At 41.1% G+C, this 12,832-nt stretch overlaps 2 protein-coding genes across 32 annotated transcripts in view; one reads left to right on the forward strand and one right to left on the reverse strand.

Annotated features, from left to right (window-relative positions):
• Positions 1 to 24: 24 nt before the first annotated feature.
• On the reverse strand, positions 25 to 6,995 carry LOC124035899 (NADH dehydrogenase [ubiquinone] iron-sulfur protein 3, mitochondrial-like). Of its 3 annotated transcripts, XM_046349740.1 has the most exons (8): positions 6,439 to 6,542; positions 2,859 to 2,915; positions 2,517 to 2,614; positions 1,920 to 2,069; positions 1,579 to 1,704; positions 663 to 782; positions 137 to 347; positions 25 to 104 (listed from the first exon to the last, which is right to left on the reverse strand). In XM_046349740.1, exons 1-7 carry the CDS (start codon positions 6,491 to 6,493, stop codon positions 186 to 188), a joined length of 768 nt encoding a protein of 255 aa, XP_046205696.1. In that variant the 5' UTR covers positions 6,494 to 6,542; the 3' UTR covers positions 25 to 104; positions 137 to 185. The 3 variants fall into 3 exon arrangements, with proteins under 3 accessions (XP_046205696.1, XP_046205697.1, XP_046205695.1); XM_046349741.1 differs by lacking the exon at positions 6,439 to 6,542 and adding an exon at positions 6,888 to 6,995 and having other exon boundaries at positions 25 to 347; XM_046349739.1 differs by having other exon boundaries at positions 25 to 347.
• Positions 6,996 to 9,572: 2,577 nt separating this feature from the next.
• The window catches only part of LOC124035900 (CUGBP Elav-like family member 1), a 43,068-nt gene continuing 39,808 nt past the window's right edge, over positions 9,573 to 12,832 (forward strand). For 8 of the 29 annotated variants that reach the window (XM_046349742.1, XM_046349770.1, XM_046349771.1 and 5 more), the window contains exons 1-2: positions 9,575 to 10,410; positions 11,945 to 11,989. The gene's annotated coding sequence lies outside the window, so the exon portion shown is untranslated. Of the gene's footprint in view, positions 10,411 to 11,944; positions 11,990 to 12,832 lie in introns of all 29 variants that reach the window. The other 21 variants (XM_046349746.1, XM_046349755.1, XM_046349756.1 and 18 more) reach the window with 7 other exon arrangements.

The following is a 12,832-nucleotide window of genomic DNA, read 5'->3' on the forward strand; positions in this document are numbered from 1 at the left end:
TGAATAAATAAAGACAAACAAATAAAATGTTTACCTTTTGTTTTTATTTACATAAATACTTTAGTGGGCTCAAGCGGGACATGTGTCCATCAACAGTACAGTCACATATACATATACATATACATATATATATATATATATATATATATATATAGGTGTGGGCATTTTATCTCTGGGGTAGATGGTTACTTGTCAGCTGGCTTATCCCCAGCTGGCAGCTCAGGTGCCTTGTCCTCACGGTGGGCTGGGAACACCTCCCATGGGCTGTTCAGGTCAAACTTCCGAAACTCCTGAGAGAGCTCCACAGGCTCTGCCACCACACGCTTCACCTCATCGTCATAACGCACCTGAGATGTACCAGATGGACAGAATGAATAATATGGTAGATACCAGTGGAGGTTGATGATGAGAGGACAGCTCATAATAATGGCTGGAACAGAGCAAATGGAAATGGCATCCAACACATGGAAACCATATATTTGATGCATTTCATACCATTCAGTCATTACAACGAGCACGTCCTCCCCAATTAAGGTGCCACCAACCTCCTGTGGTAATGTGAAGTCACATGTACCGATTTTAGGATAGGATTAGATTATAATTCGGCCTTTAATGTATGTAAAATACATGGGACATTTATCAGCATTCACATCTGACCTTACCTCCACAAATCCAGACAGTGGGAAGTCCTTCCTAAATGGATGCCCCTCAAACCCATAATCTGTCAGAATACGCCTCAGGTCAGGGTGGTTGGCGAAGAAAACTCCATACATGTCCCACACCTAATGGCAAGCACAAAACATATCCTTTCATAGTGTTGGAAAGGGAGGGTATATTTACGAAAACGTTCTAAGTTTCCCAGTGAACTACCAGAATTTTGGTAACATTCAAGTTGTTTTTAATGACATCTAGTGGCCTTTTTGGGTACTTCAGATAATCCAGGTGTTTGGAGTTATATCTGGCCCTATGTGTGGCGTTATACCATGTAAAATAATCAAAACATATGTTAAAATAGAAAATTGAATGACAAAGCTGTAAAACATTATCCTAAATATAAACCATCAACTTAGTGAATATCACTGTTTTTTAATATATGGGTTTCAGTATGAAATATCCATTATATTCCCCCCCACACACTTATTTTACTATGTCAATATGTATTTGTTATAAATATATTGGCGCCAAACTGCTGGCAGTTGTGAAAAATGTCAATTGTTGAAAAAGTTGCAGAGTTAATTTAAATAATGCCAATGTTGATTAGATTCTCTTTTTCAATAATTAGATATTTTCTCTTGAACCATATGGCCTCCACTAAAAACTCATGGAGAATATGAACAGATAAAAAAGGTATACTATATGAAAAAAAATGTATTAGAGTATAACTGACCAAAGTTACAATAGATTACCTGTTAATTACCGAAGATTTCAGTAACTTTGGTAAATTACTGCTAGTTTTAAAAACCTATCCTTTCATGAGCATTTGCCTTGGCAGGCAAAATATAAATCCTGAGCTGCCAACACAAAAAATCTTTGAACCCTTCAAGCAAAGCATTCTTACGATGTAGCTGTCAGACTTACCTCCCTCTCATACCAGTTGGCTGCGTTGTGGACAGACACAGAGGAGTCTACTGGGGTGAGCTCGTCGGTGTAGGTCTTCAAACGGATCCGGGAGTTGTAGCGCAGGGAGAGCAGGTTGTACACAATCTATTCACCATCAAAGAAAACAGAATTAGGCATTACAAAAATTAAAAAATTGAATAGATCAGAGTTTGTCTAAACAACCTGGTTAAATTCTTACTTATGTCAGCTATGGATATGTTTGTGTCAGAACACATGTTTATAACTGCAAAAATAGGACTGTCATGAAGAGAGAGGTATACTATTGGAACAATAGGCTGGGGGTATGGATGGAATAGTACCTCAAAGCGATTCTGGCGGGTGGGTATGTCCACTGCGGTAAGGTCAATCATGTTACGGAACTGAGCATTGCTGTGGTCTCTCAGAAAGGTCAACACAGGGATGACCCCGTCAGGATGGATCATCACCTCCAACTCATTGTAACACGTCACCTGAAGATATAACATGCATCCTTGTGACGTTCATATTGCTTCAAAATGACATTCAATTAGCTATACAAAATATCAAGCTTTCTAAGAAGGTAAATTAAGATAACTTTAGTGGTTAAATATACACCTCCAAAATTTTGGGAGAGGTGTGGGGTGGCTGCCACACTGAGTGCCCGGGGACCTGTTGTGGCGGGTTAAGTGCCTTGCTCAAGGGCACAATGGCATCTAGGATTTGATACCAGGAACCTACTGGTTGCCAGCTTAATTCCCAAGTGCGGGCTCCTTTGTAAACCTTATGTTTATGTTCCCTATGTTTTAGACGAACCGTATGCATTTAGGATTTACAGTATAGTTTACCTTGATGGTTGCTCAACATTGTACGATTGTGTGGATGTCTTCGTCTTAAAGCTGACCGTGTTCATTACAGTTGCTGCAATTACATTATCTTACCTGGACTTGCTGCACATACTTAGGAAGCATTTCAGCCACATATTCTCCAAAAGCTGCAAGTTGGTTATGGGTGACCGCATCCTTGGGTCTGACAGTGGCTACATAGAGATGGGCACATAGATTCAAATAAAGGAAGAGGCGATACAATAGATGATTGAGTGCAACAATAAATGTATTCAGTGTCGCAAAGATCAAACTAAATGGTTAGATAATTATACTACATTGGGGATGGACTAGGACTTTGCGGGTTCAACATACTGATGATGATGATTATCTGCAATGTACACCATAAAGACAAATGCCACAGCCTGGGTGAATTCTATTAGACACTGGTATACTCACGTTTTGTTTCAGTAGCCTCAGATCTCGCTTGCAAGAGACATGGGCTTTGATTGGCAACTGTAACATATGACATAAAATAACATTACATATGGCTAGCTAATGTTAAAACAGGTTGGATTACCAGCATGGTCCTCTCCTTTGAGCTAGTTGACTGCTCGCTAACTAGCGGCTAAGTGACTAACACTTTTACGTTACTTGACTCAGTTATTGCCACATAACAAGGATATAGCTAGCTAATGACATGTATTTATTTATTTCACCAGGTAGGCTAGTTGAGAACAAGTTCTCATTTACACCTGCGACCTGACTAAGATAAAGCATAGCAGTGTGAACAGACAACAACAAAGTCACATGGAGTAAACAATTAACAAGTCAATAACACAGTGGGAAAAAAAGAGTCTATATACATTGTGTGCAAAAGGCATGAGGAGGTAGGCGAATAATTACAATTTAGCAGATTAACACGAGTGATAAATGATCAAATGGACATGTGCAGGTAGAGATACTGGTGTGCAAAAGAGCAGAAAAGTAAATAAATAAAAACAGTATGGGGAAGAGGTAGGTAAATGGTAGGTAAATTGGGTGGGCTATTTACCGATGGACTATGTACAGCTGCAGCGATCGGTTAGCTGCTCAGATAGCAGATGTTTGAAATTGGTGAGGGAGATAAAAGTCTCCAACTTTAGCGATTTTTGCTATTCGTTCCAGTCACAGGCAGCAGAGAACTGGAAGGAAAGGCGGCCAAATGAGGTGTTGGCTTTAGGGATGGTCAGTGAGATACACCTGCTGGAGCGCGTGCTACGGGTGGGTGTTGCCATCCTGACCAGTGAACTGAGATAAGGCGGAGCTTTACCTAGCATGGACCTGTAGATGACCTGGAGCCAGTGGGTATAGCGACGAATATGTAGCGAGGACCAGCCAACTAGAGCATACAGGTCGCAGTGGTGGTATAAGGTGCTTTAGTAACAAAACGGATGGCACTGTGATAAACTGCATCCAGTTTGCTGAGTGGAGTGTTGGAAGCTATTTTGTAGATGACATCGCCGAAGTCGAGGATCGGTAGGATAGTCAGTTTTACTATGGTAAGCTTGGCGGCGTGAGTGAAGGAGGCTTTGTTGCGGAATAGAAAGCAGACTCTTGATTTGATTTTCGATTGGAGATGTTTGATATGGGTCTGGAAGGAGAGTTTGCAGTCTAGCCAGACACCTAGGTACTTATAGGTGTCCACATATTCAAGGTCGGAACCATCCAGTGTGGTGATGCTAGTCGGGCATGCGGGTGCAGGCAGCGATCGGTTGAAAAGCATGCATTTGGTTTAACTAGCGTTTAAGAGCAGTTGGAGGCCACGGAAGGAGTGCTGTATGGCATTGAAGCTCGTTTGGAGGTTAGATAGCAGTGTCCAAGGACGGGCCGGAAGTATATAGAATGGTGTCGTCTGCGTAGAGGTGGATCAGGGAATCGCCCGCAGCAAGATCAACATCATTGATATATACAGAGAAAAGAGTTGGCCCGAGAATTGAACCCTGGGCACACTGAACTCTGTCTGCAAAGTAGTTGGTGAACCAGGCAAGGCAGTCATTAGAAAAACCGAGGCTACTGAGTCTGCCGATAAGAATATGGTGATTGACATAGTCTAAAGCCTTGGCCAGGTCAATGAAGACGGCTGCACAGTAGTCTTTTATCGATGGCGGTTATGATATCGTTTAGTACCTTGAGCGTGGCTGAGGTGCACCCGTGACCAGCTCGGAAACCAGATTGCACAGCGGAGAAGGTACGGTGGGATTCGAGATGGTCAGTGATCTGTTTCTTGACTAGGCTTTCGAAGACCTTAGATAGGCAGGGCAGGATGGATATAGGTCTGTAACAGTTTGGGTCCAGGGTGTCTCCCCCTTTGAAGAGGGGGATGACTACGGCAGCTTTCCAATCCTTGGGGATCTCAGACGATATGAAAGAGGTTTAACAGGCTGGTAATAGGGGTTGCGACAATGGCGGCGGATAGTTTCAGAAATAGAGAGTCCAGATTGTCAAGACCAGCTGATTTGTATGGGTCCAGGTTTTGCAGCTCTTTCAGAACATCTGCATACTTTTGGTCATGTCCACATGACCAAAGTATGTGGACACCTGCTCGTCGTACACTTCGTTCCAAAATCATGGGCATTAATATGGAGTTGGTCCCCCCTTTGCTGCCATAACAGCCTCCACTCTTCTGGGAAGGCATTATACTAGATGTTGGAACATTGCTGCGAGGACATGCTTCCATTCAGCCACAAGAGCATTAGTGAGGTTGGGCACTGATGTTGCAGTCGGCGTTCCAATTCATCCCAAAGGTGTTCAATAGAGTTGAGGTCAAGGCTCTGTGCAGGCCAGTCAAGTTCTTCCACACCAATCTCGACAAACTATTTCTGTATAGACCTCACTTTGTGCACAGGGGCATTGTCATCCTGAAATAGGAAAGGGCCTTCCCCAATCTGTTGCCACAAAGTTGGAAGCACTGAATCATCTAGAATGTCATTGTATGCTGTAGCGTTAAGATTTCCCTTCACTGGAACGAAGGATCCTAGCCCGAACCAAGAAGAACAGCCCCAGACCATTATTCCTCCTCCACCGACCTTTACAGTTGGCAATATGCAGTCGGGGAGGTAGTGTTCTCCTTGTATCCGCCAAACCCAGATTCATCTGTTAGACTGTCAGATGGTAAAACGTGATTCAGCACTCCAGAAAACATGTTTCCACAGCTCCAGAGTCCAATGGCAGTGAACTTTACACCACTTCAGCCAACGCTTGGCGTTGCACATTGTGACGTTAGGCTTGTGTGTGGCTGCTCAACCATGGAAAACCCATTTCATGAAGCTCAGTTATTGTGCTGACATTGCCTCCAGTGGCAGTTTAGAACTCGGTAGTGAGCGTTGCAACCGAGGACAGACGATTTTTACACACCAAAACACTCGGTGGTCCAGTCCTGTGAGCTTGTGTGGCCTGCCACTTCCCGGCTGAGCAGTTGTTGCTCCTAGACGTTTCCACATCACAATAACAGCACTGACTGTCAGCGCTAGCAGGGCAGGCATTTGAAGAACTGACAATAGTGCCACGTTAAGTCACTGAGCTCTTCAGTATGGCCATTCTACTGCCAATGTTTGTCTACGGAGATTTCATGGCTATGTGCTCGATTTCATACACCTGTCAGCAAAGGCTCTGGCCGAAATGGCCGAATCCACAAATTTGAAGAGGTGTCCATATAGCTTTGTATATATAGCGTATAAAAAGGCATACATGCCTGTTAGAGTCAGATTATAACTGCCATTACAATGTGCGTTCCAGACGTCGTCTGTTTCAATCGTACTGAGCATATAACCAAAATCTTACTTGCGTTTAGCAAGCTTCTAGATGCGCAGTGTGACAACTAAAATGCCGACCTGGAACATAACCACTGACCTGCTAGCCAATTTGATGGAAGGTCAAGTGAGAATCGGTCGACTACAGATAGCGCGATCTTAACAACAATATAAGTACGTTATCACGCAGATGACCTAAACATTATGACAGCATGTTAGTGCACAGTTAACACTCGAAATGTACTTACGATTCAAAGTCCTGCTAAAACCTCCGCGAACAAAACGCACTAACGATGCCGCCATGTTTTTCAATGACGTTTACATTTTCTTCTGTTTTTTATTTTTTATTGCACATCCGCATTTTAGAGTAGGCGTTCCCTGGGGGAAATATGCAGATGAGCCAATAGGATCTCGCTGGGCTCTGCCATCATTGCTTTTTCTGCCCACTATGACTCATTTGTTCACGTTGTAAACGACAGGCTGTGGTCTATCTTGGTTTAGTTATATAAATCTTTGTTAAAAGTTTTTGCATAACCGACATTTAGAGATTAAGTGATGCGGTAGAATCAACGGTTGATGGTCTTTGTTTTACCACTTACTTTTAATACAAATTTCGGACAGGTAATTTCACATGGGATTAGATCTCACCAAGAGCTATCTGCTGCTATACTTATTTGTATCCAAAATATATACTAGCCTGGTTGTCGGTCTCTGTTCAGGTACATTCAACTCCTTGTGGAATGTTAAGAGACTGATATCCAGGGCTGGCGTGGTTTACACGTGGTCTGCTGTTGTGAGGCCAGTAGCGGGTACTGCCGAATTCTCTAAAATGGAGGTGGTTTATGGTAGAGAAATTAACATAAAATTCTCTTGCCACAGCTGTTGGACATTCCTGGAGTCAGCATGCCAATTGCATACATCTGTGGCATTGTGTTGTGACAAAACTGTACATTTTAAAGTGTTCTTTTTCCCCAGCATAAGGTGCACCTGTGTAATGATCACACACTGTTTAGTCAGTTTCTTCATATGCCACAACTGTCAGGTGGAAGAATTATATTGGCAAAGGAGATATGCTCACTAACAAGGATGAAAACAAATTTGTGCACACAATTGTAGAGAAATAAGCTGTGTATATGGAACATTTCTGTGATCTTTAAATGGGACCGACACTTTACATGTTAATAATCTCATATTCACATCAGAACAAACTATCATCCACCTAAGTATTCAACAATATATCAAATGAACCCGAAAAATCACTCAGCGTCACAGTCTTGTGGCGAAGAAATACAATACACCTAGAATGTACCATATTTTCGTAAACCAACAAAACCAGGCAAAAACGCTGCTAGCTGGTGCTCATAAATTTACAAAACATTCTTTATACGTTTGTCATAAATTACCTGCACTCATGGTACACACACAGTATGTCTGCACGATGAGTAGTCGACGGGATACAAATAGCACTCCTAAAGAATATTCATTTTCAAGTTAGCTACCAACTTCAGAGGGAACTTTAGCTAACTGTTAGCAAAAAACCTACATGGCAAACTAAGATTCGGCAAATTACATAAAAAGTGGTTTATTTCACGTGTAAGGATTTAGGATTAATGCATTTTAAACCCGCTACCATATTCGAATTGACGCAACCCTAACACACGCCACACCAACATTTGTTACTAATAACATACATTGCTGATGTAATTTCTATACGGGTACCTTTCAACTCACCCACAGCAACTCTCCATGGAGCTCTGTACTACCCATAATCCCATACCTTTATTACAAAGTGTATTAGACAATGTAAACACAATAGTCAACCAGGAGGTGGAATAATACCCATTTTATGCGGGAATTGAACAACTGAAATACACCGTTACATCTGCACCAGCTGGAAGTAGAAAATAATGTTGATGTAAATTTATTTTTCTCCATTAGAAAATCAGTAGCGAGTGCATACCAGCTAAAAGTAGTAGACTAGACTGGAGTTCACATAACCGAAATTAATCGGCTAGGTAATTCCTTACAGTGTTGCCACTTCATTTTCAGGTTAAATTGCTAGCGGCAGGATGGAATGTTGCTAAATTGCGTGAAAAACTGCGTCATTACGTAAAATACGCAATAACGTTACTCAAATTGACTTGCCAACTCGGCAAAAAAAAAATGTTATTTTACATTTGTTCAGGTACATACTCCCACTATTTTCTGTACAATTTTGATTGAGACATGTTGATTGATGTTGTAAGTTCTGTTCGAGATCAAACATTCGTTACCAACTATTTTCGTTGGGTTTGGCTCGTCGAACCCGTACCACTACTACTGCAGTTTTTTGCAATTTACTGAAATTGTTGCTGGCCTGCTGCTGACGTCACTCACAATGCACATTTGCAGCCAGGCACGTGTGTTGTGACTGAGCGTGGGACAAATGTTTTGTTTGTTTGTAATTTAGTGGGAAAATGCGTGCATTTTAGCGCTTGAGTCACTTTTCAAAAGTTGCTAAAAGTTCCAAATACATGTTTTAAATTAGCTAAATTTGTTGCTAGGTACTGTTTGAAAAAAAAGTTGCCAGGGTAGTCTGAAAAGTAGCTAAATCTGGCAACACAATTGCTAAGATGGCATCACTGCTTCCTTAGTCATTGATTTGAAAGGCAGGGCTTCTCTTTATGCTTTGGGTCTACTGTATACCCGAGTGGCACAGCGGTCTAAGACACGCATTAGTGCAAGAGGCGTCACTGGTTCGAATTCAGGCTGTAATCACATCTGGCCGTGATTGGAAGTCCCATTGGGCAGCGCACAACTGTCCCAGCCTCGTCCGGGCTAGGCTGTCATTGTAAATAAGTAAGTAATAACTTGGTTAAATAATGGCCTTGTTAAATAATTTAAAACAGTAACGTTATACTTTCTAACGCGCCAGACATGTTCACACTTACAGCGTAGTCGGTACCAATGTTGAAGCAAATTCCAAATCTGAGATAGATGCATAGCCCAAACAAATAACATCTAAATGACTGGTAGGAAAACGTGTTATTCCAGAGGTTACTATTCAACCTAACAGGCTAATTGCCCTGTATCTGTGTTTTAGACATGTCAGCGACGAGTGTCTCCTCTAACACGAAGCTCATATTCAAACTCATTAAGACAGCTCTGCAAGTTATGTAAAAATACGTTCGGTATTTAACAAATGTGGGGGTTCGCTGAGCAACTAGCTTAATTTACTCCCGTGACCCCCGGTATGTACTTCCAAAAAAAGATACACAAATATTTTACAAGCAACGGGTAAAAATCACTTTTGGGCTCCTCCAATGTATTGAGCTGTCGTAGACTTCCGACTTGCGCATAGCAGTAAGGTTACTGCTATCGGGGATCCTTGGGATGTGAGTGAATAGGAACTCTTTCGATTGCGTGTACATTTTTATTTTGTGAGTAACGAACGTATTTTGACATTATAACGCTTTCAGAGCTGTCTAGTATGCATCGGAGCTTCCAGAGCCTTGGAGAGGAGACATGGCATACCCATCATCAACATCTTTATAAGCATATACTGGGGCAGGATCAGCCAGCTGTCAAAACCTGCGAACTTATCAGCTGAGAAACATGAACATCTGTGTAATTGCTTCAGATGCAGACAGTGTTGTACAACCGACTTCTCAGAATTAGTTTAAAATGCTGCTGAACATTCCCCTTGCACCTGGAGAAGAGGCAACTTACATCAAAACAAATTGATCAACATAAGTTGAACGTCAATGCAACATTTTTGCAGCTGACCATTGAGCTACAAAATAACAGAATGACTACATTGCATCCTCCCATGAGAAAGAATCTAGAACGTACCATGTTGTGACAGAGGGGATACTTGTTATTCTAAATGTCACAATGGGTCTAAAGGCGACTCGAAAACGCAAGGAAAGGTGTTAAATATAACGCACATTTAGAAAAAGCTTGCAACAAATATTTTGCTAACGTTGTTTGGTCCAACATTTACTTCAATAAAAAAAAAACATAATCAACGGTCACACCCCCAATCCCCTGTTTCAGAGAGTCTGATGGTAAATGCAGGAAAGACCGCCATTTTGCAAGCTAGAAGTACAAGTCTAAAAGTGAGCTGGTGAAGAAAATAATCGAAATAATAAGCCACCAAACATACACTTAGCAAATACAGATAACACACTGTGTTGGCTGAACACATAGGCAGTCGCATTTAAAGTTAAGACATCACACAGGTAAGTAGGGTTGAAGTAAAATTATTTGCCAGAGTTTATCTAGCTATCAAATGTGTTATCCAATGCCAGATAGCGGCGCACATTTGGCTTGTTTATGGATCTGTCAGCTGGCTTAGCAAAGAGGGTCACAAACAACATGCGTCATTAATTAAACTGCTTTCCAGAAAGTTAGCTATCTATTTGCTACATGGAACCATTCTTATCCAACAATAAATACCAACTGCTAGCGAATACTTTCCAAACACGCATGGTTCTTCTTTTGATAATGTTTGCATTTAGCTAACATAATACTGAAATAGCCTGTCAGTGTGCTTATCAACAAGCTAACGTTACTAGTACCACCGAGCCTAGTTCTAAACAGTTAACGTTAAGTTAGCCTCCCACACTACAGCACTTGCTGTTTCACATAACTAGTGTTAGCTACCAAATCTGGTAATATATTGGATTTGATGCTCAATGCACTTGAAGTAAACAAGCAAAGCATATATTTATTTCTGCTCGCCTACCGTTAGAACAAAAATGTCTTAATAAATAGGCTGGCTAACCGTTTCACAATTAATTTCTAAATGTTGAATCGAGACGATATTCTGAAGTAACTGTTGAACATTTCAAATTTGTACAACCCTTGCATCAATTACTAGAATAGCTAGTAACGTTCGTTAACTAGCTAAATGAGGGGTGAGGTCAGTCTACTTCTCTCGAACGTCTGTTCTCAGGCCACATACGAGTGCGTTGCAACAGTGGCAGTTCAAAAACAGTGTTTGAGGCTTGTGTGCTAAGTGTTCTTCAGAGCAACTATGTACGTTTCCAATGTATAGTAATTATTATTGTTAGATACCAAGACAACCCAAAACAAATTATTCTGACTGGTGTCTTCATAAGTGTGACTTCGATGATTCTCTCTGTAGTGCACTCGTGAGTCACACGCCTACAGTACGCGGTGTCCATATACAATGTTCCCTGTTTTCAAATCTAGCGTTTTCATACATTAGAATGTAGCTATCTATCGCAGATGTTATGTGTCTAAAGAATTGATAATGGATGGTAACTGGTTCTCTACAAGTTCGTTTGTAGTAATGACTCATTTTATGAGATTGAGTTTGGTCAAACAGACCAGTGGTCATAAACTCACATTACATTTTCATTATGCATGCAATATGCAACGTAAGTAATGTTTGAAGTATTGCCATTTACAGAAATAGATTGCATACAAATAATTCAGTCTTCATGTCACTGTCTGGTGCATTGCAATGTGACATACAGCACTGGTAATGTGCTGCACTGGATGGGGGTGGTGGCGGTATGCATGACAAGTTGAAGGTGGGTTGTGTTAGTTATTCAATGCAGTTGAGATGTCATGGGGCCATGGAGTCCTCCAAACTGGACAACTTGACTATGTATGTCAGCAGGTTTAGACCTGAGGCAAATAATCAGCTCTGACTCTTGTCTTATTGCTTAAAATGCCAAAAGTGAGAATCAATGGCTGTTATGTCAGTCACGTAGATTTGGTCATTATATGTCTATTTGTTAACAGGATAAAGCGGGAAGAACCATTACCTACGTGACAAGCAAACCCAGGGTAAGTCATCAGGCTAGTCATTCTCAGCCAATCTTCTCTCTGTCATCTACTACTTAGATAGAGGCAGACTACATCCTCATAAAGATATTTTAAGTACTGGTCTCAGCTGGCTTAAAATGGTTTTCAGAGAGTTGTAGTACTAGCCTATTGGGTCACTGAAACAATATGGCTATTTCAATGCCTTGACGCAGGGCAAGTAGGCTATTTAAGTCATGGCCAGAGATTCATTTTCATCATATGGGCAGAAAAGGCACGAGCGGTTCTAAACATGATTACCTGTCGTAGCCTTCTTATGGCCAAATTGAAATGTTTCTAACAGAAGAAATATACTTTGGAGATCATGGGGACATTATCAAACCAAAGGTGAGGACACAACAGTTCATCTGACACAAGACTGAATCCAAACATTACACTTTTGATTGTATGTGCATTTTACATTTACTATACTTTTCACAGCATTTGCCAATAATGAAATCTGAAAATACTCAGAATATTCTAAATTTGTTGCTGAATATATTCATTGAAATGTTTGGGTAGGTGCAACAAGAAAACAAACGTTATAAGGGTTTGAGTGAGAGGTCTAACTGGTGTCCAAGTTGCCACACACCTTGCTAAACTGTTCATAAGTCATTTCAATGCACTTTTATGACTCAAGGAAAGAGCCTTCGGCTTTAAGGCACTTTATTTTTTAGCCCTCCTAACTTTACGATTGATGTACTGAAACATGCACACTTGTAGTTTTTTGTTTGGAACACCCATCACACAATTAATATTCTTTACACATTCCAAAAATATTATTTTATAAATCCCAATCTGGGTCAGGTGGGAATCATTTGAAAACGC

This window comes from Oncorhynchus gorbuscha, linkage group LG05, assembly GCF_021184085.1.
Source record: "Oncorhynchus gorbuscha isolate QuinsamMale2020 ecotype Even-year linkage group LG05, OgorEven_v1.0, whole genome shotgun sequence".
Classification (NCBI taxonomy): domain Eukaryota; kingdom Metazoa; phylum Chordata; class Actinopteri; order Salmoniformes; family Salmonidae; genus Oncorhynchus; species Oncorhynchus gorbuscha.